At 38.1% G+C, this 27,505-nt stretch overlaps 1 protein-coding gene across 1 annotated transcript; it reads right to left on the bottom strand.

Moving 5' to 3' along the window:
• Positions 1–1,114: 1,114 nt before the first annotated feature.
• LOC120285853 (DExH-box ATP-dependent RNA helicase DExH8-like) lies at positions 1,115–25,440 on the bottom strand. Its single transcript, XM_010039913.3, has 14 exons — positions 25,178–25,440; positions 23,864–24,041; positions 22,302–22,475; positions 21,828–21,975; positions 8,857–9,174; positions 7,833–7,979; positions 7,581–7,761; positions 6,274–6,551; positions 6,060–6,182; positions 5,844–5,988; positions 5,461–5,741; positions 5,189–5,383; positions 2,103–2,639; positions 1,115–1,813 (listed from the first exon to the last, which is right to left on the bottom strand). The coding sequence occupies exons 1-14, from the start codon at positions 25,362–25,364 to the stop codon at positions 1,598–1,600; spliced, it is 3,108 nt and encodes a 1,035-aa protein (XP_010038215.2). The 5' UTR covers positions 25,365–25,440; the 3' UTR covers positions 1,115–1,597.
• Positions 25,441–27,505: the final 2,065 nt, after the last annotated feature.

Below are 27,505 nucleotides of genomic sequence, written 5' to 3'. Positions count from 1 at the left end.
TTGTGTCTCATTTTGTATTATTACTAAAATATTTTAATATATAAAATATAACATCATCATATATGTGACTACTGTAATTCACTTTGTGTGTAAATATCACTACTTGAGCTTGTCACTAGCACAAAATTATTTATTCTAGTCATATTAGTGACGTCTACACGGTTTTAAAATATGTACTTTTAGTTTGAGATTTGGGCTAGCAAAGCAAACTCCAACAAGAAATTAGAGAGATAACGTGGTATCAAAACATATATTACTCCCAACATTGTACAATTTTACTTGAATAAAAATTATATTTTGCTAAGTTTCGTTAAATTTTCTCATATTTTACTCTAAAAACTAAAATTTATGGAATATTTTGTCTCACTTTTTAGGCTGTGATTCCTCATTTGTCATTGTGAAGTACTTTCCCTATCCATTTGAAGTTGTTACTTGGCTAACATTAAATTCATATAATTTCTTACTCCTTATATTCAATTAAATTTCCATTTCCTTTAGGAAATTGTGTGACATTTTACAAATTAATCTTGGTGCAAGGCATGAAATTTAAAATTGATATGAAAGGTTGGTTTTGAGTTAACTTTCGTTTTCTATAGGTGTTTAATATAGCGCTACGTAATTAGATTTTGTATATCATTATTCTTTTAATGGCCTTCGTTCTCGTGGTTTATTATAAGGGGCGTTCTTGGCAATTGATTTTGGAAGGTTCATACTCTGATTGCAAAATCCAATGCTGGAAATGTTTTGTCAGCAAGTATCTTTCACTTTCGACAAAAAAGATTAAAAAAAAAGTGTCCATTACTTGACGGCAACGTCTTCTTGGGAAGGCTCAATGATAAATATAATAAAAAAATTAGTAGGTTGCATCAAGTGTTTTCGAAACCAAATCAGACCACAGAAAATGGCTTTGTTCGATTTGTGAACCATTTTTCTTTTTTTCAAGAAAGTACTCTTAAACCACAGATTTGGCTCACCCCTAGTTAGAATTGTACAATTTTTTTCCTAGGAATGTGTAATTTGTAAGCTGCCTCCTTCCTTAAAGGATAAAGGGAAAGAAGCGTGCCTATTGAAATGATTTGACCTCTTTGTCAAAGACAGCTATATTCAGAATTAGAAAACAGCGATCCAAGGGATTATGTTATGACGCGAACATGCTATCTCAAGTCACTCCACATTTAGATTGCCCATGGCAACTTCAATATCAAACATCTTAAACAAGACTTCACATTTAGATTGTCCATGGCAACTTCAATATCAAACATCTTAAAACAAGACTCTCCTGACCGTTGGGCTATTCTATGCTAAGGTCGAAAAATGAGTCGAACTCGAAGGACTAGATTGAAAAGAGCTTCCAAAGGCCCAGTTGACCTCGTTGTGTGTGTTACTCAAGTATTACACACTATGAAAAGAAGCAATACCGCAACGGGTGAGGATTGTCGATAGTTCAACCACATACAATACAATGAACATCTTGTCATCCGTCCGACGTAACATGGCAATACCTAAGCGTATTCACTGAAGAACCTCGCAAAAGGAGGAATCCTCAAAGCTACTTATGATCAATTAATGACCTTTCGATCCTATTCACCACAGAAAGTCACTGCACATCATGCAGACATTTTTGAATCGCGGCTTGGAAATCATTGGACTCGATGTCTGCGGGAGGATACATGCGAAAAACATATGAGATGGGCTTGGAAACCTCCATCAGTTTCTCGGTGGGAACGACATCCGCCAATTCCCCAAAGCTCTGCTCGGCGAAAGGAAATGACTCGGTGAGGAAGAAGAAGCAGCTCCTTCCCAGCTTCTCCACCTGGAACAATAATCACAAAGTTGTCAAAACAACACGAGGGGCTAACGACGGATATCTACAAAAGATGTCTTGAACACACTATTAGGAACTTTGGCAAAAGAGATGCCACTCCAAACCGAGCTGAAAGGTTCATCAGCCTAACTACCAATTAGCAAAGATACACTCGAGGAAAAAAAAAAATCTAGTTTACTGGCCATGCATGGAAATGGCGAGCTCTCTGCCGAGCACATGTAATTGCTGACGCAGCATTGACAAAAAATTGTCACCATCTTTCGAAAACAGTAATTACCTGCAGTTTTGAGAACCTAAGGTTATTCATGGTAAGAATGACCGGCACTTCACATAAAGCGTCAGCAAGTATCCGAATTGCCAGATACTTAAAGAAGTTCTTCAGGAAACTTCTCTGTCCCTCCAAATTTTCTCCATATCCGCAAATTTCAAAATCAGGAAACCACAAGATGCATTTCACTGACTTCCACAGAACTTGACTCTCTGCAGATTTCCCTATGATGGTTTGGTACGGGTGATGGAGTCCCCACATGATCTTGACATCAGTCAATGACGGATCAGATATGGAGGATTCCAGGAGATGTGTGGTGGCAACCATTCTTAAGGGATCATAACTCCGGGCAATGTTGGAGGTAAAATGGAAGTTGATGTCATCCAAGATAAGAATATTCCCATCATCAGCAAAAGGAAATAACCGAATAAGTAGGGCCGGATCAGCATTGCCATTTTCTGGCATGCATGAACTTGGCTTAGTGACTGATGAAAATGACGTGCCCAGATCATGAGAGAAGGAACATGAATCGCCATTTCGACAACCCTGCAAGTCCAATTACACAATCAATCAATGAATTACTTTCACTTTGCATTGGGGAATAAAGTAGCAGCAGAAATGAAAACAAGACTTAAGAGTATATGAGAGAGTGTGGCATGACGTGGACCTAATCAGCTACAGGTTCACGTGCACACGAGCAATCCCAATACCAGCTTTTTGAAACTCTTGCTTCAGACAAGGAGCAACCTATTTAAGCTCAGAAGCCTCTAATCTATTAGGAGGACTACATGCAAAGCAATCCAATGCCAGCTTTTGGAACTCTTGCTTGTGACAAGGAGCAGCCAATTTAAGCTTAGAAGCCTCTAATCTCTCAGGAGGACTATATCCGCAAAATCCAGAAGTTTATTTGCTTATATGACCTTTTCAACATCCATGAAGCATCAACGGAATTCTTTTTATAAGTACTCAATCTAGGTTTCTTTAGCTTTCCAGTAACTTCTGCTATAACCTTTAGTGCTGTAGCCTGTAGTTGTGTTATACCAGCGGTTTTAAAATGAGCATAACAGAGCATGTGCTAAAAGTGCTATAGACCTTTAAATAGAAAGTAACTAATGCCTGTTGAGGAAATTTCTCAAATTGATTTTGAAGATTGACAAAACATTTCCATAAGTGTTCAATAATTCTGATGAAAGAATTTCCTAGTGATATTCTTGGAGCAATTTGGTTGATCAAGAAGTTCTAATGGAAACTCTGATATGTATCATCAGACGTTACTCAGAGAACCAGACTCAAAAGAATTATCAAGATGTTCCGGTTGACTATGATTAAGATTGTGTTATGTTATGATAATCAAGGATAAGGGTTGAAAGTCTAATGGGATGTGATCAAACGTTATCAATCAAAACCAGAGTTGTGGTTTAATTATTTCCTTCCTTATGTATTCCGTCAAACGGCTAGGACGAAAATAATATCCTCGTGCAACGGCTAATAGCAATTGGTTGAATTTCCTGCCTTATATATAACGAGTTTATGTGTTTTGTCAAATGGCTAGGAAGAAAATAATATCCTCGTGCAACGACTAATAACAATTGATCGGATTTCCTACCTTATATATAAGGAGTTCCAAAGGAGAGTGTCTCTCGAAGATTTGGATTTCCTGGAATGACTTATTTGAGGCGAAACATTATTTCCATTCGTGAGCACTTGACTTATGGAAACCCATACTACTGTATGGGCGGCAGATATTATGAGAAGTATCGACCTCGGCAATCTTGAAGCCATCAGATTTCTCAACTAGATCCAAGCCAATGAGTAAATTGGCTAGATAAGTCCTAGAGATATGTCCAACAGTCAGCTTGAACTAAGAGGAGTATAAGAGAAGATCTCAAAGCTGAAGGAATCAAAATTAACATTCACGAGAATTAAAGCTTTTAATTCCAAAGTTTGAAAAGTATCTGATTATACATTCGTCTCTGTGGGCATCATTATATAACCATTTAGAGGTTGAGAGGGTGTGAGGAGTTTTACACACGAGCCTAAGTGTTCAATGCTCAAATCTTGTAACCTCTTATCAGTTCTTATCAGTGGATTCCAGCCAATTGGCTGTAACGTGGGAAAGTAAACGTAAGCTTGCAAAAACCAGACCACTATAAACTTTTGTATGCAATTCTCTATCCCATTACTTTCTTTATTAATTATGATAGAATTATATACTGGTAAAATCTGACCACTTCATCAAAAGTTATCTCGCTGGTTTAAATTCTTTCATTTCCGCACAATCATCTATTCACCCTCTCTAGGTGATAGATCTAGCCATCACAATGCCAACTCTCCAGATTAGAGCAACTTCTCCAGAAGTTGCTGAAGAATGAACACGATTGAAGGTTCTAACTGCACCAGCTTTTGAGTGCTTGCCAAGCACCTGACAAGAATCGAAGCACTCCAAGAAAACTAGAGCACATGCCAAGCAGTGCCACTAGGCACATGTTCCAAGGCAACTTTCAATATGAGGCCTCCAAATGACAGAATCATAAGATTTGAAATTCTTGAGAAAAAGAATAAATTCTCTTAAAAAGCATAAGAAAATCAGGAGCTGGAGAAGGTGTTCATGGTGGTCTTAGTTTGATTAAATTAAATACATAACTAGATACAAAGAAACTTAGGGAAGCATGTGCCACTGAGAATGAACAACAAAACAATGGAATCTGACATTCCGACAACTAAGCACAAGCAGATCAATTTTCAATCACATATGGAGGGGTTCCATTGCCCATGATCAACACAATCAGTCCTTCAAAAATGAGGAAGAATGTCATATGCTTTATGTGAACAGTCTTGTGAATTGTAGTAGTAGGTAATTTAAGAACTATAAGATATAAAGCATGCCACCAACTTGTCAATGTTATCTATCACTTTATTTGCTTCAATCAAGTGCTAAATTAATTCTTTAATCACATTCTTGACAAAGCGTAACATGTCACCAAACATTCACTTGGTAAGTGGGTACAAACTCTGAGAAAGGAAATTTGTATGCTGATAACACATGCATGCATATTATATACGGTGAAAATAAAAGTCAAGAGTGAAGTATAAACCTTTAAAGAGATGAAGAATTTGCACGAAGGTTTTTTTGCTTGGAATGAATGAGAAAACGAGCAATTGCTGCCCCTGTTGCAAGATCCTTTTAGAAAATGTCTACATAATTTACCCCATTTGTCAACAGACAAACGACTCTCAGAAGAACTCTGGCGTTGATCACTGGGTGCCAATCCAAAGTAATGACCTTTTATCTATAAAAACATTACAGAAAAAGGAAACGTAATTCAATAGGTATCTGCAAAAGGGAATGTAAAGTTTGATAAAGTACCTCTTTCACAACAGCTGTCAATTTGTCAGCCACATTTTTTGTCTTGAAGTCATTTGGGGCAACAAATGGTCTAGTAACACATTCCCTGGTGTCAACAGATATATTGAGGTCTTCATCATCTAGGCCAGCTGCATCTGCATCTTCATCTTCATCTTCATTTGGCAGACACTCAAGAAGGCATTTGTGTTGGAAGTCACGAGGACAGTAATAAGAAGGAAAACCATCAGATGTACCAAGGAAGTTGGGCCGAAATCGATGCAATGAACTCAGGACATCTTCATCTGAGGAAAAGCAAATTCAAAATCAAAAGTCCTACTAATTGAAGAAAGAAAGGAGAACAGAGGTGACAGGAGAGAACTCAAAGGACAAAGTAGCAACCGCACATTTTACAGCAACATGATTTAGTGATGGCCGAGCAAGATTATGAAAGATGCACCATTCTTCTTCGGTCTCCAGCACCGTCTTCTCTGTAGCTTTTATGTCATCAAATTGTAGAACTCGATTTAAATGCTCAGTGCGAGACTTGTCCTTCAGAAGAATACAACATACATATCAGAATAAATACCTTAAAGATCTTCAAGAATAAATAATGGGAATACCTTGAAAATGCGCTGCCAAAACTTAAAGGCACACAAGTTCGCCATTAAGATCACCTCCTTTAGAGGACCGATTGGGGGTCTGTTAGTATCTCTGCTAAAGTAGCTGCCAATGTCCTTTGAAAACTGGAAAGAAAAGGGGAATAGCCAATGAGTAATGTCTTTCACCTGTTAATGGATCTTAAAAAGAAATTAGCATTTGCTTGATAGAAAGTACCAAATCATCCTCCCCAAAAAAATGGATGATGGGTAGAGGTTGCGTATCCAGCAATACACCAAGAAGAATGCCCTCATGCAGCAATCCAACCTCCCCAAACTTAATTATGAGCAGAGATGCATCAAAAGACAGAGAGAAACTGACAAGCAGACGTCCATAGAATGTTGGCTCAAGCCTCCCTCTATGAGATGGCTGGAGTGCACCAATATGAACTAGCAAATCTAATGCATCCTGAACAGCATCAGGATCAGGAGGGTCTAAAGCCTTCTGCAACAACACTAACATTATATTTTAAGGATTAGCATTCCATTAATCAAATAATACTGAATACATGAATGCAGAATATCAGGGAATGCTAAAATCATAATCGTGGAAATGGTCATCATGCATCTTAGAGCTCTGGAATAGATGCGAGTTCCCTTTTTAAATCGTCCAATGTCAAATTTTGTGCAATTGAACAGTGATAAATGTGGCGGGGATGTGTCAGTAATATGGCTTCAGAATAATTTCTGCGTTAAGTTTTTCCAGTAGTCCTAGCTAAGAACAAAAAGGAAAAGATCCAAAGACAATACTTCTTAATTCGGATCAGTACTGACAATCCCCCTTTCAGTATCTTCTGAATAGCATTAAAACAGCATGCCTTTCCATTCATTTCAATCCTTCCATAGTTGCTTCACTAACTATATATGCCTGAAAGTGTATAAGGCATCCATTTCTTGATTAGTCAACTGAACGGCAACAAAGGACAGTTAAATTCCGTAAGGCTTTGCAAAGGATGTCTCATGGTGTTTCCTTGAGCTGAAAAATTTCCACCTTATTGAAGAGATTCACTTTCTCGTCACTTCTTGTTAGCCAAATAGGGTTCCAATATGGAGGGAGTTGATCAAACAAGAAAATTTTGCAAGGCAAAATGTCCTAACCAATGTACTTGTTGATCTTAAAATTGCAACACATAATGGGAACAGATGTTGTATGGGCAAGTCCACTGGGATAAAAAGGAGGTCATCAGTTATTGGATTTCAGTGGCAGCGGAAGGGAGGCCCTCAATGCTCTAGAAAGGTAAGGCTATGTTAAAAGAGAGAGGAAAGAAAAGGACTTCTCAGTTTTTATTTTGCCCTCTTCCCTACGTTTGTTTATTTCCCATCCTTTGGCATGATTTTTTACACGTAGGTTGGAGTCCCATTTTGCACTTCCAGTTCTAAGAGAAGATTGATGCATCTGGGCAAGTTTGTGGAAGACAAAGGTGAAACAAGAAGAGAGGACATTTCATCAGCACATTGATTGTTTTATAGACAGAAGGAACATACCTCTGGGATCATTAATGGCCTCTTGTTCAGCACAACACATTAGAAGTATTTGCTGTTGCAGTGGTAATCTCAGAATAGACGGACACTCGTAATCCTCTAGATCACTGAAAAATGATTGAGTTACCAATCTATAAATCTCTCCATCACAGGTCCGACCGGTTCTTCCTCTTCGTTGCTCAGCCTACACGTAACTTTGAATCTCATGAACATAACATAGAAACTGAGACTAAGTTGCTGAGCTTTATATGATACCTGAGATTTGGATACCCACTGGAGCCCCAAGATTTCACATTTCCTATTACTGTCCCAGTAAACTTGTAATGATCGACACAAATCGATTATAAAAGCTACTTCCGGAATTGTCACTGATGACTCGGCACCTTGTACAGCTAATATTATCTGGTTAAAAAGAACTTTTAAAATCAGAAGGACTCAAATATGAGATATGTTTCTCTAACTGGCTAATGAAAAGAGATCCAACTTTATCATAAATCCATATTATTAGGGAAAGGGTTGCACTTGTCTCACTTTTTTGACATTTCAATATCACCCTTACTACGTTCATTTCATCGAGTAGCCACTCATTTCATACATGTCTCAATCCACCCTATTATAATCACCCAATTCCTCTCAATTTTTTTTTCTTTTTTTGGTTCATACCCTCTCACAATCATGCACGCGCTTCAACACTGATAATGGCATAAGAAAAGGTACATTCCCACAGCAAATACTATATTTGTTTCATACTAATTTCACATTGATAAGTACACATAATTTCGTAAGCTTTCCTAAAAAAGCAGAGGCAAACTAATCCATAGCCTTCTTGAAGAAAGCAACTTGAGGAGCAGCACAGGGAGAAACATGCCTAAAAGATCTGCACCCATGCAATGATATCAATAGGGCAAGCAAGATCTTTGGCTTCCCATCTCTACATCAGTTTATTGACATAAATGCTGCCAAAGATTCAGAAATCAGCACAAGTAAAGTTTTCCCTGTAAAATCTATTGATACAGTTTTCTATTGTGAAATCTTTTCAGAACACGATCTTCATGTTTTATTGCTTCCTCAAATACTTCTACCAACTAAACAACGTTTTAACCCCAAAAAAAAAAAAAAAAAAAATTGAGAGACTAAATGATTTGATGCCTTTAGATGGAGCACGTTAATCTTGATTTAGTTACCAATAAGATCATGCAACAAGCTAACATGCAAATTAATAGAACTCCAATGCTAAAACATGAGAAGTTTATTCGAGCTTCCCAAAAGTGCATCTTACCTTACGGCGGGACTTCCAGATCTTCATATCCAACAAAGCTTGTTCTGTGTCTATACTGTTATGCAAAATGACTTTGAACAATGAACTTAAGGACTTCAAAAGATGCCATTGCTGCACCCGTGAACGGTATGATGGCAGAAAAATTAAGATGCTTTTTTCAATGTCTGGCTCGTTTTCGTGTATATACATTATTAGATCACGAATGAGTCCGTGGACTTCAGGTTCAATATCTGCCTTGGCTGTTGAAGGGCTTTCCCCATTGCAATATTTCACTGACAATGATTCTGAGTCTGAACTTATTCCAAGCAATTTGGTTACCTGTTCAGTAAAATTTAATAAATAACAGGGTGCCTCTCAAGCTATATTTGAAAAGACCTCGAAGATACTCATCTCTTCATAAGAAAAATAGTAATTAACCTTTCTACAGAAAAGAGAGAAAAAAACAACTGTCAGGAATTATCATGCTTCATCAATGGCTTTTGCTTGCGTAAAATGTTGATCATAAAAATTCATTGTTATTCACAACATCAATTATGCCATCGCAAGAAAATAAAAGTACCACGATTCTGCCATCTCTTTTTCCCACATTTTTTTAAAAACATGAGGATTTCATCTTCTGAACCAACTCTGCTCCACTGTCAAAAAGAGTTTTCCCCATAATTAGGTTTTAAGGGGTCCAGGGAATAGAGACCACGAATTGGATTGAACAGGACTAGACACATATACTGACACAGGAGTACTACATCCGGACTTGAGCAGGAAAAGCACTAACAGGGAACTTTATACGCCATGGTCATAAAAAGGACAGCCTTTGTATAGCATATGTAATGAATTTGGTGTGATATGCGGAAGACATATTTAGGAAAATGCATACGGAGTATGATGTCCGGAGCTATTGAATATGTACCGAGATAATATATGCCTCTTGTCAAGCTAGGGGGCAAATGGATATGCAGGCCGTACTTTGAAGCCTTGAATCATCTACTATCTTGTGCATGAACGAAAGAGGCTTAAAGTACTCGAGTTCTTCCCACAGGCGGATGCGCAAATGAAGGTCCAATCGCATCAAATGCTTACATGAAGTCCGTTAAGGGAGGATGTAGCGCTATTGTTTGTTGGAGGTGTTATCATTACAACATGCATTTTCACTAGAGATATTCTAGTGTGTAGCAGAGGTAATAAAGAAACATTATTATATCATATAAATGGAGACATACAAACGCAAATCTCCATTTTTTCATTCTAGCTTAAATTCTTAGGCATCCATATTAGTGTTTTGGCAAGGGGTGAGCACCAGCCAGGTTCAACCCGAGAATTTGGCCTTACATGACCGGTTCACACGGGGACTAGGTGGCTTCCTGAGTCAAAAAGAAGAAGAAGAAGAAGAAGAAGAGGGGAACTAGCCTTGACTGATTCGTTTTAAAATAGGCTCAGCTCTCCAGTTGACCCTGGAACTGGCCGCTTCAGTTCCATGGTTTCAATAGGAACCGGTTCCAAAAAGTAGAAACCAACTCTAATAGGATAGGTTCTAGGCTATTGGTCTAAAATCTACTTACACTGGAACCTATTACCCTTAGTTTTAGTGGAATCAGAGGTTGCTTTCATATTTTTTCCTCCAGAATTAGAGATTATATATTGTTTCCTAGGGTTCTTTTAAGAAACAAAATCTGAAAAACAAGTCAAGCATCGTAGATTCCAGAAACAAATCAACATAAAAACAACCCGACATCAAATCGTCACACTTGGTTGTTACCGAAACCTTCCTAACTTAGCTTTGGTTTAGCCATAGATTGAATGTGTGGATCAATTGTTATGACCACACGGATGGGCAGTGGTGTCGTGGTTGCAATTACAGTGTTGATCAGCGGGATCGTGGTGGCGATGACCTGGCCACTGGTGGGAGGAGGAATTCAAGAGGGAAGTGGAGAGTCCTACCTTCGATGGGAGTTTAAATATCGAAGACTTCACAAATTGGCTAGATGAGTTGGATTGGTCCTTCGAATAGATGGAGATTCAGTTAGAAGGCAAAACACTAGTTACAACATGGTCAAAGATGCAAACGCTGTTAAAGAGGCAATTTTTGCCTAGGGACAATTAAAGCTATTTATGTGATCGGCACAATCAAACACTAGCTACATCAATGGCTGCTGCCCCCAAATATTCATTTCCCTCAAATCTCAAAGTGGCTAAATTCGTCACCTTTAAAGCTAAATTAGTTGAAAGTCAAGATATTCTAGGATTTCTCACTGGCGAAACAGCCGCTTCTCCACCAACACTTGATCGAGAAAATGGGCAGCAGATTGCAACTCCAGATTACAAATCATGGATTGGACAGATCTCACTCATCAAATCTTGGGTCATTGGTTGGTACCGTCACTGAAGAAGCTCTAGGACTTGCAGTAGGGCTTAAAACAGCCTCACTGGTATAGAACGCTCTAACAGAACAGGATACTGAGAGCACTCTCACCCGGGATTTCGACCTCCTTGCGCAATTGCAACATATTCAAAAAGGGACTAAACCCTCAGCTGTCTATTTTATAGAGAATTCAAGGCCATCTGTGATCAATTGAATGCTGCTATTGGTCAAGAAGGCAGCAATAGAGGCCGTGGCAGCTCAGTTAGATTTATTTCAAGAGGTCATGGTTTCTGCCAATCAAATCAAGGATGTCCCCTACATTTTCCCAGTCTGCTGGCTCAAATTCAAACGTTTCTTAAGGCATCTTTGCCTACTTGTCAAATTTGCAAAACGAAGGGCTTTGACAAACTCTAGTGTTGGCATCGATTTGACAACAGTTATCCAAGCGATGACATTGACCACAGCCTAAACTGCATTGCATTATTCTGATCAGCATGAAGATGAATGGCATCCAGACAGGTGCTGATGCTCATATCACAGATAAACCGGGTAAACTTACAAACTTGCTACCTTATCAAGGCAAAGATGGTGTGACGGTGGCCACAGGCGAATCACTTCCAAATACTCATATTGGTACTAGTCTTATTGGAAATGCATCTAGCACACTTGCACATCGAAACATTTTGGTGGTTACTCAAATAAAGGAGAATCTTCTCTCTGTTTCTCGACTCATGCAGGATTATCGTTGTTATTTTGAGTTTAATGGATCTAGTTTTTGTATCAAGGACTAAAAGACACATCAAGCCTGGATATCAGGCAGGAATCATTGCTGATTGTATGCCGTCAGAGATCCACAAATTTCAGCATTTTTCTCTTAAGAGGCAAAAGTCTGCAAATGAGCAAGTTTAGCATCAAAATTGGGACACCCAAATAGTAAGGGTTTTGTTAGCATAATAGTCTTTTGACTACTGTGAGAATAACAACCTGTTATAATTGAAGAAGTGGACTCCACAACAATTTATAATTAGTGGACTTTGCAATATTTGAAAAGGAATAATTTTACATCTAAACCAACTAGTGGACTCTGCACTAGTTGTCAAATTAGTAGAAGTGGTAAATGGCCATTTCGTTCTTCAGATTTTTCATGTTCCCATGTTTTGGACAAGATACACTGTGATATATGGGGACCAACCCCTGTTTCTTCGTTACCACAGTTTCAGTACTACGTGGTGTTTATTGATGATTTTTCACGATATTGTTGGTCATATTCATTGAAGAGGAAATCTGAATCTTCTAATTTGAGTTTACATGATCATTTAAATCGATGCGGGATTCAACACCAGGTCAAATGTCTCAGTAAACCATGACACTATATGTTGGGAAAACCTTTATGATATATTGGGCAAAATTGTCCAAAAAGTATTGAACATATTGTACTTTTACCAATTTTGTCATAAATCTTTCAATTTTATCAATTAATCTTAAATTGTTTCACATTTTACCAATTAAGTTCATCCAGGCTAATTTTGACTAGCGCTAGCATAGACACTGTCCATCCTACATGAACGGTCGGCACTAACATCAACAATTCCTAATAATTTTTTTGATTTTTGATTTTTGATTTTCTTCTATTTTCCTTCTTTCCTTCTTTTCCTTATTTTTTTACTCTTTCTCTTCATTTCTTTTTTTCTTTTAATTTTCTTTTTCTTCTTTCTTTTTCCATTTTTCCCTCTACCAACCTCAAGCAAGGGCCACACTTGCCAACCTTGGGCGAGTGTCGCCCTCACCTAGGAGCGAGTGTTGGACACCATCAACGAGACTCGATGGAGGGAGAAAGGGAAAAGAAAAAAAAAAAGAAAAGAAATAGGGAAAATAAGGCAAAGAGAAGAAAATGAAATAAAAATAAAAATAAAAAATAAAAATTTCAAAAAAAATATTAAAATATTATTAAAAATTATCAATGTTAGCAACGGCCATGCTATTTACGATGGTCGATGTCCATGTTAGCAATTTTAGCCAAAAATTGGCCCAAAAAAACTAAAGCATGAAAATTTTAGGGCTCAATTGACAAAATCGTAAAGTTTAAGATTGAATTGGTTAAAATACAATAACTTTAAAACTTTTTGAACAATTTTGATATGATATTTTGAAGTTGATAAAATTATCTATTTCTCATTATTATTTTAAGATGGAAATAAGGTAATGTTGATATAAAAGATATTTATCACCATTGACGGAATTCAAAGTACAAAGTGAAAGAATTGATAAAAGTTGTATCTACCTTGATAAAGGGTGAACAACTTTGAAGAAAAGAAGGGGGAATTGGAGATGCTGTGATAAAGTGAACAATTAAGTAAAGTCTTGAACACTAATGTATTCACGAAGACCAATAAATGGAAATAAAACATAAGTGAACTACGTGCGTGAAGTTTGGATAGACTCACCTGTTCACTACATATTTGAATAAAAGCAGGATTTTGAGTAGAAACAAGAATCCTAATGAAAGCATGGCCCGCTAGAAATTTGCATTGACTCAAGGTAAGTTACCATTGAACCTCTTTTTAACAATGGACTCTCTCACTCTCTATTTTGACTATTCTAATATTTACAATGTCATAGCTATTGCTATTAATTGCCAGTTTTTTCATATTATCTATATCAAAAATTACTATTTTATCATTAGAAGTAAAATATTTAAGGATAAGAGTATTGAAAATCTTTAAAATAATCACGAAAAATGCAATTAAATTTTAAACTTTCAAAAAGTGCAATCAAATCCAGCTTGTCAAATTAATGCCATCAATCATTCTAGGGCCTGTTTGGCAACGTGCCAAACAAAGTGCGATTCTGATTTTTGTTCCCAAAATCGGTTTGGGACGAAAATCGCGTTTGATAAAATTTTGTTCCTGGAACAGATTAGGAAGAAATTAAGAAAAAAAAAATATGCTTCTCCATCCGAGAATCAAAAAAAGAATCAAAACAATAAAAGTCTCATTCTTCCCTTTTGACATCCTGCGATTGCCGTCCACCACCACCCGCCGTCGTCCGCCGCCGCCCGCCGCCGGTCACCGTCCGCCGGTTCGGCAAGCTCACCGGAGGCTCGTCAGGCCAGGGCGAGGTCTAGCGAGATCGCCGATGGCCAGACCAGGGCGAGGTCCAACGAGCTCACCGGTGACCAGGCCAACCTCGCCCAGCCCCGCCCGATGGTCGGGCGAGCCTCGCCAACCCCGCCGAGGCTTGGCGAGTCTCACCTAGCCCCGCCGAGCTTGGCCTTGCCTCGGCGGCTAGGCCGAGTGTCGCGCGGGGCTAGGCGAGTGTCGCCATCGACAAGGCCGAGCCTTGGCGGGGCTAGGTGAGTTTCCCGCCCGAGGCTCGACCAACGAGGGCCAACCTCGCCGAGGGCTGGCTACGCTCCGAGTGAGCGTCGCCAATCCTCGTAGAAGAAGAAGAATAGGAGAAAATGGAAAAAAAAATATATTTAAAAGTATTTAAAAATTAAAATAAATTAATTTGGAACATAATCAATTAACACGGTATCAAACGTAATTCTATTCCAGAATAAAAAATTTTGAACAATTACCAAACGCGTTTTTTTACTTAGAATCAGTTCTTAGGAGCAGAATAAAAAATAATCATTTCTAATTAGAATTAGCTCCCAAGAACAAAATCGTTACCAAACGCGCCCTAATTACTCCATCCAATTTGGCTCACGTACTGAATTTTTTGTATTATTATTTTCATAGCAAAAGGAGAAGGTTAAAAAAAGTCATTTTTATCTAAATCTAATTTTTTAAGTCAAAATTTATTTAAATTAAATTTTAAAAATAAGCTATATTTAAAAGTTTGAAAAAATGAATTATGGAAAACCAAGCTATTGGCGCCGCCGTCTCACCATTGTGGGAAAGGGCTGGCAATAGTGGGGTTATGATCGACAGGGCGCTAGGTGCCAACTAGTGGCTGGCAACCCTCAACAACCGCAGGGGAGGGCTGAGTAGATCTCCCTCAGATTGGGCGATAGTCACATTTATTAAAATTTGTTTGCTTTAGTGCTATTAGCAGAAATTCCAACGTGGCTTAAATTTATTGTATATCATCCGACATGGCTCATCGGTAAGATGAAGTCAGGAGGTGAGAAGGCAAACGGCTTTGGAAATCTGATTGAAGAACCATAATCCAATTTAAACAAATTGGGGCAAAATTTAATTTCGTTCATGAACCAACAAATACATAAAGATAGCTTGATTTCCATTTAGACGAGCACAAACCAAAAGATGCCTCCTTTGAAGCTCGTACGCACTCCTTTTCGGTGAAGTCATCAATCAGTCCCAATCCCAAGGCCGCCGTGAAAGCCCCCTCTCCAAAGGCGCTTGCGACGAAGGAGAAAGCGAGAATGGAGTCAAAGAAAGACCGAGAATAAGATTTAAGGGCGCGTTTGGCAACGATTCTGTTCCTAGGAACCGATTCTAACTAGAAATGATTGTTTTTATTATGTTTCCCGGAAATTGATTCGAGTAAAAAGCACGTTTGATAACTGTCCAAAATTTTTAATTTTGGAATACAATTGTGTTTGATACCGTGTTAATTGATTATGTTCAAATTAATTTCTTTTGATTTTTAAATAAATTTTAAATAAATTTTTTACTTTTTTTCTTTTCTTTTTTCCTTTTTTTTCTTTTTTTCCCTTTTTTCCTATTCTTCTTCTTCTTCTTCATCTGGCGGCAACGCTCACCGGAGCGTTGCGGCCCTCGGCGAGGTCGGCCTTCGTCGGTCGAGCCTCGCCTCAACGAGGCCAACTGGCCACCAACGGGCCGGGCGAGCCCGCCAAGGCTTGGCCTTGCCCAATGGGCCCGAGCCTCGCCCAGTCGGCAAGGCTCACCTGGCCACCGGCGAGGTTGGGCCTCGCCAAATCTAGCAAGGCCAAGCCTCGCCAATGGTTGGGCTTGCCTCCGGCGAGCTCGCCGGACCTCGCTCTGGCCTGGCGAGCCTCCGGCGACCGGCGGCGGACAGCAGCAACGGGCGGCGGGAAACGACGGCGGGCGGTGGCGAACGGTAACCGGGATGACGAAAGGGAAGAGCAAGGTTTCACCGTTTTGATTCTTTTCGATTCTCGGACGAGAGAATCACATTTTTTTATTCTCAAATCTTTGTCCAAAATTGTTCCCGGGAACAAAATTTTTACCAAACGTGATTCTCATCCCAAACTGATTCTGGAAACAAAAAATCAGAATCTGGCACTATTTGGCACGTTGCCAAACATGCCCTAAGGACAACAAGAACGTGTCCAAATCAAGAAACCCACTCCTCTTCCTTCCCGCCGGAGAGCTCATCAATGATGACATTCTTGCATTTTTATGGAGTTTACGAGTTTTGGAGAGGAAACATTTAGAAAGAGGTATCTTCTCGTTTTGGAGGCAATCAGAGAAGCATTTAGAAAACGCCGTCGTTTCTTGGAGAGTAAACATTTGGAGAGAGAGAAAAACGACGACATTTTTGTTCCTATTGACGTGTTGGACAAAGAATTTCCACGTTGGACTTCAATTTTCTTTTAAAAATCCATGTCATAAGGAAAATTTAAGTTAAAATACCATAAGGAATGATTGCCAGAATAGGCACTCAAATGAACGTTTTTACAACGGTATAACACCCCATACAATTTTTTTTTATATTTACGATGTTTTTACCAACTTATACTTGTGTGACGCATTTACCTTCAATCAAAACTGTTAAAAATCTAATGTTTGAAAGTAAAAAATATCGACATGGCTTAGATGAAATAAACACAACGTTATTTTGATTAAAAAATCATCTAAAATAACCTTGACAAAGAGTAAATGTGTCGCAAACGTACAAGTTTAAGATTCATTGTTACAATAAAAAGTATATGGTAAATGTGGTTTTTGATTTTACAAAAAGGAGTTCAAGATAAATGTGTCAAAATAAGTATAGTTTAAGATCTTTTTTTTTCTTTGACTTTTACCCTCATAATTATTAGCTTTTGTGATTGCTCTTATAAATCATATATCCATTTGTTTCACGAAAAATTAATGATTTTGGAATATATTTTCTTTAAAATGATCATTTCGATAATGGAAATATAAACCATGTGATAAAACTATAGTTTTTGAAAAATATTTTCTTTAAAATATTTATTAAAATAAATTTCGCTCACCAAAATGAATAAATCAAAAATATTTTCATTATTCATGAAAATATTTAAACATAAATAATTGTTGATAATGAAAATAATTTTTGTTAACTAATTATTTTAATCATCTGCAAAATATTTAACTATAAATTTTTGTCAATACGAAAACATTTTTCATTGGCTAGTTATGTCAAGCGATATAAGTAATTTTTATCAGAAAAATGCTTTTCCAATCATTCATTTTCCGCGAAAAAAACGGATTTACGAAACCATCTCTTGATAAAAACTAGAGTAAATTTAAACTTCCAATTACAAGCTCTGGTGCTTCTATCATTTGTCTCGTTATATTCCTTAATCATATCAATGTTTTGAGACTCCATCAATTGCTAATGTATGCTCAAGTTTTTAACTATTATATTTTCAAAGCCTAATAACCAAGTCAAATCCTATTTAATCACAATCTTAATCCGCAAATTGCTCGTTTGTGCATCTCAAATCTGCATATTTCTAGATGGTTTTATCATCATAAAAAAAAATGGTGATTAATGGAAAACCCCCCTATGATATTTTGAAAGTAACAAAACCATGTATTTTGACTATAACTTGATACATTCATATGGCATCATAATATAGCGAAGTTTATATGAGGAATGCTTCACCAAATCAATGGTGTCAAAAGTATAGAATGGAAAGACCTTTACAAGATAGATGGATCTTGACAAAAGGGGAACAAGTTTGGTAGAACGAGATGTTCGTTAGAACTAAGAAAAATTATGAGCAGGTGAACATCTGGATAGAGTCTTGATCGCTAATATACTTAAGGGTAGCTCAGATAAACCCATCGAATCACAAGTAAAGATAGCTCCTTATATCAATTTAGTAGGAAACGATTATCGTGCCTCTGTTACCTACTCAGGAAGACCTCAACTTCTTTTCAATTGATTTTGATGTCAAATAAAAAGTAAATAACCGTTGACAAGGCTTGGAACTTGTGCAGAAGGACTAGAGTTAGAGCAGTTTTTGCTTGTTTTGTTCAAACAGTCAGATAAACAAACTTTTGATTGAGCGTACTCTATCTAGAGAAAACTTACTTTTCTTAGGAAACTCAGATTAGCTGGGCGGCCAGATTTCCAGCGACGGGGAGCCCCAACGGCCTTTGACTTTCTTGAAGACTCTCCAATGGCTACATTGGAGACTAGAGTTCTATAAAGGAGATTCAAATCAAGTTGAAAAGGTTGATGAAAAATTGAGAAATTTACAACTTTGATGTTGTCTTGTTCTCTCTCTTCTTGCAATTGTGCTGCTGCACATTTGTGATACTTTAGAATTCTTTTTGCTTGTAATCTATGTATAGAGAAGTATACCAGTATAATAGCAACGCTTGTTTTTTCACAGTGGGATTAATCAACTTCATATAGAATAACACTTGCTATATTGTATCCTCTCTTGAGATTACCAATGGATTCCAGCCTTATTAATTGTTGTTAATCTAGTAGAGGGGAATAAGCTCAATGTTAGTTCAACCACTATGAAATTCTGCATATAAAATTCTCTATTTTCTATCTTTATATCCATTTACTAGAAGTATATGCAAATGATATTATCAAACTACTTAAATATCTATCAAACTTAAAAAAATTCTGTGAAAATTTTCAAATTATAAATCAATTTATTCACCCCTTAGGTTGCATTGTTAGCCTCAATGATACCATAGTTATGGCTTCTTATGACACATCTGGTGTCACAATCAATTTCATATCATAGCTACTGTTCCTTAACATTCCACGATCACTAGGTCTAAATCAGGTACTTCTAAGCACGATCCCAAGTATGGTAACATTGTTGTCTCATCCATTCACTCTGAGCCTCGCGGCACTGCCTCTGCTCTTAAACATTCTTAGGATAAAGCGGTAATGGTTGGTCAAATATATGCTCTTGCCACAAATAATACTTGGGATCTTGTTACTCAACAAGAAAACATGAACTATGTTTGTTGCTTGTGGGTCTTCAAAACCAGATTTTGATGGTACTTTGGATCATCTCAAAGCTCGACTAGTCAGCTAGGGAGGGTGTTGACTTTTTAGAAACCTTCAATCCGTTCGTTAAGCCTAGAACCCTCGTATCACTCTTGATGTTGCAGTTGTTCATAATTGGCTCATTCGCCAACTCGATGTCGAAAGTGCCTTCCCCCTAGGAGATCTTGAAATTCCAGAATACGTGGATTAGCCCCTTGGACACCACGATCCATCTCGGCCTGATCATGTGTTTACTTCCACGAGCATTGTATGGCTTAAAACGGACCCCTCAGGCATGGTTAGACAAGTTCAGCAATTTTCTAATTAGCTATGTGTTTAGTGTCTAAGACCTCTCCCGCATAGCCTGCCGTGGTGATTCTGGCCGTAGGCTTCAACATAGTCCACATCCCCATCTCAGCTGAAGCCGTGATCTCCATATTGACTTGCGAAGTCATCTCCCAGCTTATCCCAATCCGAATCAAATTCCTCTAATAGGAACCACCGGACTTCTTGGAACAGTTGGCCGTGAGCACTCTTAGTCCGCGGCCCTGACCTCGTCGGCCCTTTCCGGGTTTTCCCGCAGACCAAACCACTACACTATCGTGTCTAGAGTTAATTGAAGATTGTGGACAATGGCCTGTCAAGATTCCTTGAGTCGACAAGTAGCTGTCCACAAGGCTTGTGCCCCCTTATCTTCATCAGCGGGACGTAGGGGTGTGGAAAGGAACCAGGAACTGTCCGGACTGCCCGAAACTAGACTAGACTGCCCAAGAACCGATGATTCTTAAGAGAATCGGTCTAATTCTAGGTTCCAATTTATTGAAACCGGTGGGTATCAATCCAATTCCTAGTTTCAAGTGTGAAACCGCCCACTTGAACCGGACCAATAATATATATAATATATTTTTAATTTTTAATTTAAAAAATGAAAAATTCTAAATCCCTAAGCTACTTACTAGTATTTATGACTACTTTTGCCTACTTACAACAAGTTCTATGAGTGTGCTCTTTTGTTTACACACTTCCTAACATATTAATATTGTTAATTCATTGGCTCTAATGGGAGTGTCTTTAATGAGGTGATTCCATTGTATAATTCTTTATTGCATATTATAGTACTAACGAATGAAGTTTGATGGGACTGACTCTATAGACCCACTCAAGAACCAGACTAGACTAACGGTCCAATTTCCAAATGGATCCATGGAATTAATAGGCAGTTAGCGGTTCTAATTGGTTGGAACCAATCTTTAATGGGCAGTTCCCGATTCTAGGATGGGAACTGCCCACCTGAACCATGCTCACTCTTAGCGGGACAGTTGCCTCCACTGCCATAGTTACCAGACATGGCTCTGCTCTCCAGCAAATTTGCCGACTCTGATATTAACGGAGGTAGTAGAAATGGGATAAACACGGATAAACGAACCCGCAAAACACGCACAAGGCGCAACACGCTCACAGATGAACTGCTTCACACCAAAATAAAGCGCATACTTATATGCATGAAAACCTAAACTAGAAAAAAAAAATTTAAAAAAGGAAAATGTAACCAATTGATAAATATCGCCTTATTCGAATAAAATCAACTATGATTATACTATGGATAAAGAAATAAAAGAAATTCTATTCACATTCTAATTAAAAAATCATCGACCATTAGGTAATAAATCCGCAACAAATCTCGACATTATCTTGATGGACCCCACGTCATGATTTCAAGAGTAAAAACAAAGTTTACGAGTATTCTCCAACATTTGCAATAGAAAGTTTGAACGGCCACAGCTGCAAAATCAGCCCTGGATTAGTTCTTGAAAATCTGCTTTCAAACCGTTTCAAGCAGACTTCTTAAAGCAGAAGCAAGTACTCGCAAGCATTGCCCCGACGGCATTAGGCTTTCACCGCTAAGAATTGCGAACCAAGTTTTCTAGCATTTGATAAGTGCAAAAACATGGGTGGCCGTGGCTCGAATAAGTGAAAAAGCAGTAGGAGATTCCAGTCTACTTTTACTACATCATAATTTCAAGGAAGTTCAGTTCAGGATCTGTTTGTTTTGACTTCTTATACTACTCATGACTTTATGGCAACTATAAATATATATATATATATATATATATATATATATATATATATATATATATATGACTTTCCCACCAGATATTTAAAAATAATTATTTTGCAAATTAAAGAATCAGGAAAAAAACTTTACATGTCTTTAAATGACTCAAATTGCTAATAATTGCATGCTTTCAAAAATTCAAGGTGTTACGTATTAAATAATAGTAAAATCTGAACACTAAGCAGAAAGTAAAGTCTATTGTTAAAAGCAAAAATTACGCCAACACACCTTGAAATTCCATGTGAAACAAAAATGCCAAATGATCAACCATTGAGTGGGTACTCTTGAAAATTAATGCTGCAAATTTAGGCCTATCTGGACTAATAATTGAGCTTTTACCTGCTCAAGATATAAAACTCTTCTTTGATAAATGGTTTGCTGGTTGGAGTTAGGAATGGCAACCACCTCTACTTTTTCATCCCTAGCAATATCTCCAAAGTAGTCCCTATACTTTGCAATATCGGCTGTTGCAGACATTAATACCACCCTGTAAAATATCAAACAGGAACTAAGTTTCTAAGGCCACAAAGCGACTGCTATCCATGAAACATCAATTTAAAGATATGGTTTTCTGTATATATTGCCAGTGTAATATATTATTTCCACTTCGTTAATTCATCAAATGCATCCTCATTCTATTTGCACTACTACCTGATAAAAGCATGTATTGATAAACCACAGACTCCCCAAGTATCACTAGCAATGATTATCGATAAAGCTACTCAAAAAAGATTATATGACACCATCATTTTGTGCAGACTAAGTAATAAATTTCAAAGGACATCAAATACAGGGAAAAATTAATAAACTGACCTGAGGTTGTTGTTCTCTAGGAGAAACTGCTTCACATAGATAAGAAGGAGATCGGACTCTACAGATCTTTCATGCACTTCATCTAGTATGATAGCCTTGTAATCAAGCGCATTCAGACCCTTCTCACGTATTTCATTTAACAAAACTCCCACAGTTTTGAAGGCAATCTTTGAGCTGTAAAAGAAGACAGAATGGTGAATCAATATAAAATAAGCATGAGCCACTGAAAAAAAAAAAAAAGTCTTAACCAATATATATATAGATAAAAAAATCAAAGGAAGCGACTCTTGCATATACGTGTTTGACCGTTTAAGACACAGTGTTTACTTTGTGAACATGCATTAATGACATAGATATCACAAAAATAAAATACCATATGAAATTGAAGAAAATAAAATGATTAATGAAATGAAATCTAAGATCACATTTGTGTGGAAAAATTCAGTTGCAAGGTTGAATTTGGACCTATTTGGTTCAGCTTATTACTTCTATTTTGTGATTTCCCCTCCAGAATTTCGAAAATGAAAATAAAGATTTTCAGTTTTGGAAAATTGTGAACAAATTATATAGGATTGCACATTTCGATATTTGCCTTTTTTTTAAGTTTTGGAAAATTGTGAACAAATCACATTCCCATAGTAGCGGCGAGCGAAATGGGAGCAGCCTAAACCATGAAAACGGGGTTTGTTGATTTCGGGTACATACCCTTTTTTTGAAGGTCATTCGAGCTTTTCCCGATAGTATGGCATGGGTTACTTCAGCACCGTAAAAATTATAAAAATTATTCAACAAGCTCTGGAAGGAATTCCAGGGGGCCCTATGAGAATTTAGAAACCCAATGCTTTGCTAGAGAAAGGGATCCGGAATGGAATGATTTTGAATATCGATTCATTAGTAAAAAAACCTTCTCCTACTTTTGAATTGCCGAAGCTATAACAACTTTACATGCAAAAGCTTGACAAATAACATAGTACATTTCACATGTTGTAACTATTTCATACTAATATGGTATACAGAAAGGTTCATCAGTTGTGTGGGTGTTCAAGTCACGATGCTCATGGACATTTTTCTCACTACTTACGATGATCATAGAATTTGGAAACTCTTCACACATAAAATATAGATGGGAAAAGAGTTCATATTTCTGTAATGGTATGGCTGAATATGTTGGGCCAACTTAACTTTTAAGAATGTCCACCTGTATAATTTATTAGTTCTATGGAGTGGAAAACAATACCTATTTGCGAATAAGTTTGCTAAAGATTAGCTCAAAAGTACTGGGGGACAGATAAAGAAGGCACAAAATCCAAAAATCCAAACCTGCCGAAGGATATAAAGGACAGTAGATATTAAAAGCAATGCGTGACTATTGGTAGTGCCAGTCAACAGCTCCAGAAACCCAAAGAAATAGACAGCATATCAAACATCTTGGACCATCCAATTCTTGATACTAAGGAAATGGCGATAATAGGCGCATGCGTTTCTTCTTTCAATCAACATTTTTCCTGAGCGTGGAGGGGCGGGTTGGGGGGAGAGGAGGGAGGGGGAGAGAGCATCACTACCTGGATGATATATTCTTTAAATGATCGACATGATATGCAACTTCCTCGCCCAACTCACAATTACGGGCTTTTGCAACCATTCTAGCCATGGCTACTACTGCAAATCTGCTAGGTTGTGCACATATTACAGGATAGATGTTTCTCTCTAGCAGAAACTGAGGCACTTGAGAGCTCTTCCCTGACATTTAGAACAGACAATCAGATCAACAAGCAGCATACTGTGGAGAACTAACAAAACAGGTCAGAGCATCAATCAGATGCAGAGAAGTAGACAGCACCAGTTCCAATGAAATTCGATTCTGAATTCACATTTGTAACTTCAGGGCAAGCACAAATATAATCATCCCAGTATTGCATTACACAGTTGAATCAGTTTAAAATCAACATTCAGCCAATAAAAGCTTCTCATGATACAGATTTTGAAGGCCCCATCTTTAGTTTCTATTGAAAGCTTCCTTTATATTGAAGGACAATCAATTATAGGACTAGAAAAACCAAACTATTAGAATCCTGAATAATCCTTTTCACTCCTCTTAAAAGCTAGATGATGGAAGACTATATTCAGCTTTAAAACAACAACAACAACAACAGAAACAATAACAAACCAATTACATCCTGACATCAAGCCAAATCTCCACATTCCAGATGCGACTTTTTTTTTGGGGGGATAAGAAGTACACAAAATGTACAATCTGCCGGCTTCCTTCTCGAGTAAGTTTTTAGCAATCAGAATCAGTGAATACGAAGTGCTTAACTGAATAAAATACATGGTTTATAAGGTTACCAGTTAAATAAGTTCGTATCTTCCCAAATTTCCATTATATAATCAAATGAACGAGATTAAGAATTCTTTAGATGGACATTCCATGTGTTGGCACTATTGCAGAGATTAACTAAGAAACTGAGTACGAAATTTTCATTCATTGGAATATAACAAGCGATCACATTCCCGCAGTTTTGTGATAATCAGTACATGCTGCATGAGACCAGATAACACAGAGCTAGACTAAAGTGACCTCTTCATCATTCATGAACACTTTATTCCTTCGGTTTAGTTCCCGAAGCCGCGAAACACCATGAAATACAACAACGGAAAGGAATCGCATGCGCTCGATTCGCATCACACGAGTTCGAATACCTCAAAAGGAGAAATGAAGGACTTCTTCACATATAATCTCCCAATAACGACCCCGATCATCCAAAATCGCAGCTCAGCGTTTTGAATTCATCGTTCACCGCTCAAACTTAAACGCGACCACAACGCAATGCAGCAGAGCACTCTACAACACAGAGAGAGAGAGAGAGAGAGAGTACCGCATCCGGTTTCGCCGACGATGAGGGTGACGCGATTCTCGAGGATCTTCTCGACGATTGTCTCGCGGAGGGCCATGATCGGGAGGGGAGGAAACTGAGAGGAATGCGAGGAGCTACACGACGATGACGATGACGACGCCGGAGAAGGAGGACTCGCCATTGTCGAAGTCCCTTCCGAGTGCTCCATCCCTCTCTCTGTTCGTGTTTCCCGATCGCGAAGGAATCGCTCGCTGTCGCTGCCAGCGAGCGAAATGAAGTCAGAAGCAAAGCACGCTTGTCCTCTTCTTTTTCAACAAAAGTTTGAAAGGACGAAGCAGGGAGGTCGGTCCTCCCGCGCAGTCCATGATCCCCTGCTCGGCGTCGTATCGGGAACTACACGTGTCGGCCTGTGGATGGGTTCTGGGGGAGGACCTTTGCCCTTTGACTTGGACTGTCGTCGATCGACTTCGTTCGGGGGGAAGCGGCGTAAGCTGGTCGCGGGAGTAGGCGATCGTGAGGGCCGTTACCTTCCCCTGGAAGGAGAGGGAGGGTGGGTCCCGTTGTTATTTTCTGGGCATCTCCGCTTTTTCTCGGAAACGAGGAAGAAAGTTGAATTTGGTTGGACTAAAGAGGACTAGTTAGACCGGGCTTGAATTACGCGAGATCAACGGTCACGATCTCCCTGGACGAGCTCACGTCCTCTAAACTCAAACCTCTTGCACCTTTATCGATTCAATTATCAATAATTCAATTATATCGATTTAATTATAAAATTTTTCATATTTTACTAATTGAATCCATTGACACAATTAATATTACATATACAATTATTAATAATTTTTTTTCATTAATTTTTTCTTTTATTTATTTTTTTTTGTTTATTGCAGTGATCAACGAGGGTCGTTGAAACTAGCTAGCCACTGGGCAAAGTCAACCTTATTGGCTATGGGCGAAGGTGACCTCTTTCACTATGAGGCCATGGCTACAATCACCCACGACCATGAGGCCTTGGCTAGGCTGGCCTCGCCTAGACCATCGCAAGGCGTGGCCACGAGTGAGGCCAAACTATATTCAAGAGAATATGTGTGCATTTACACTTTCACACGGAACTCACAAGGTTTTTTAGTCGAGTAGCTCTTGATGGAAGAATATACATAGGGTTCTTGTGGTTCATGCCAATTAAAATGATGCGGATTACAAATCGAACTTGATATCTAACAATCTGCCTTTAGGTGTATTTTACTGTTAGAATTTGTCTAGATGATTTATGGTTTCGGTCAACAACGTGTCCAAATTTCGGGGGCCGCACACATTTAATGCACCTATGAAAATTGACAGGACCAGAAACCATTTTATCTCCCGTAAATTTAATAAATCGGTGAACAACGTGTCCAAATTTCTGGGGCCACACACATTCAATGCACCTATGAAAATTGACAGGACCAGAAACCATTTTATCTCCCATAAATTTAATAAATCGGTGAACAACATGTCCAAATTTCTGGGGCCACACACATTCAATGCACCTATGAAAATTGACAGGACCAGAAACCATTTTATCTCCCATAAATTTTTGGAAAAGCAAACTCCGTCGTTAAAGTGATCAAATCCGATCGCAATCCCTGATCACAATTTAATGTGTATAGACTTTGGATATCATATTTACGACAACAGGACAGTCGCTACATATTTTAAGGTCCCTAATAATTTGTGTGCAAGTACCGGCTCTTGTATTTTGAAAAGCAAAAGGCTATAGCCAGTTTTTCACTATGAAGGGATGGAGCAAGCTGATATGCTTCCCCATCCAAATCGAGCAATAAGTCTTTTGTGTTTCCCACATAACATACCTTCTTCAATTTCATCATGATCCCATCAAGAGGAAAAGTGTCTAAAAATTCTTAATCTTATTACATTAATACCAATTTAATCATAAACATTTATTGATGTCAATTCAATCTTAAACATTATAATTGGATATTAGTTCAGTCATTCCGATTAATTTTAGCCTTATATTACTAACGTGGACACCAGTCAACCTAAATGGCACGATCAGTTCCTGCCAATATAATAAGTTTAGAACTTTTTTTACACTTATCCCAAGTGTAGACTAGTGTGAAATCAAACCTAACCAATTATTTTTTACGATTAGATTTGATATCGTTTTTTTCTTATTCTACTTTTTTTCTCTTTAATTATTTGTAATTTGGTGAGTTTAAATCAACTCAAAAGTAACCCACCCATAGGCAACATGGTTAGTTGAAATCTCTCCTCCAGCGAATGAGATCAAGGGTTCGAAACCTTGCGTTGTTAGCGATTACAGCGAGGAGCCTTAGCGATAGGTTGCTGAGC

The sequence above is a fragment of the Eucalyptus grandis genome, chromosome 11 (assembly GCF_016545825.1).
Source record: "Eucalyptus grandis isolate ANBG69807.140 chromosome 11, ASM1654582v1, whole genome shotgun sequence".
In the NCBI taxonomy this organism is placed as follows: Eukaryota; Viridiplantae; Streptophyta; class Magnoliopsida; order Myrtales; family Myrtaceae; genus Eucalyptus; species Eucalyptus grandis.
The sequence above is the reverse complement of the archived record's forward strand: the minus strand, read 5'-3'. Positions and strand labels throughout refer to the sequence as shown.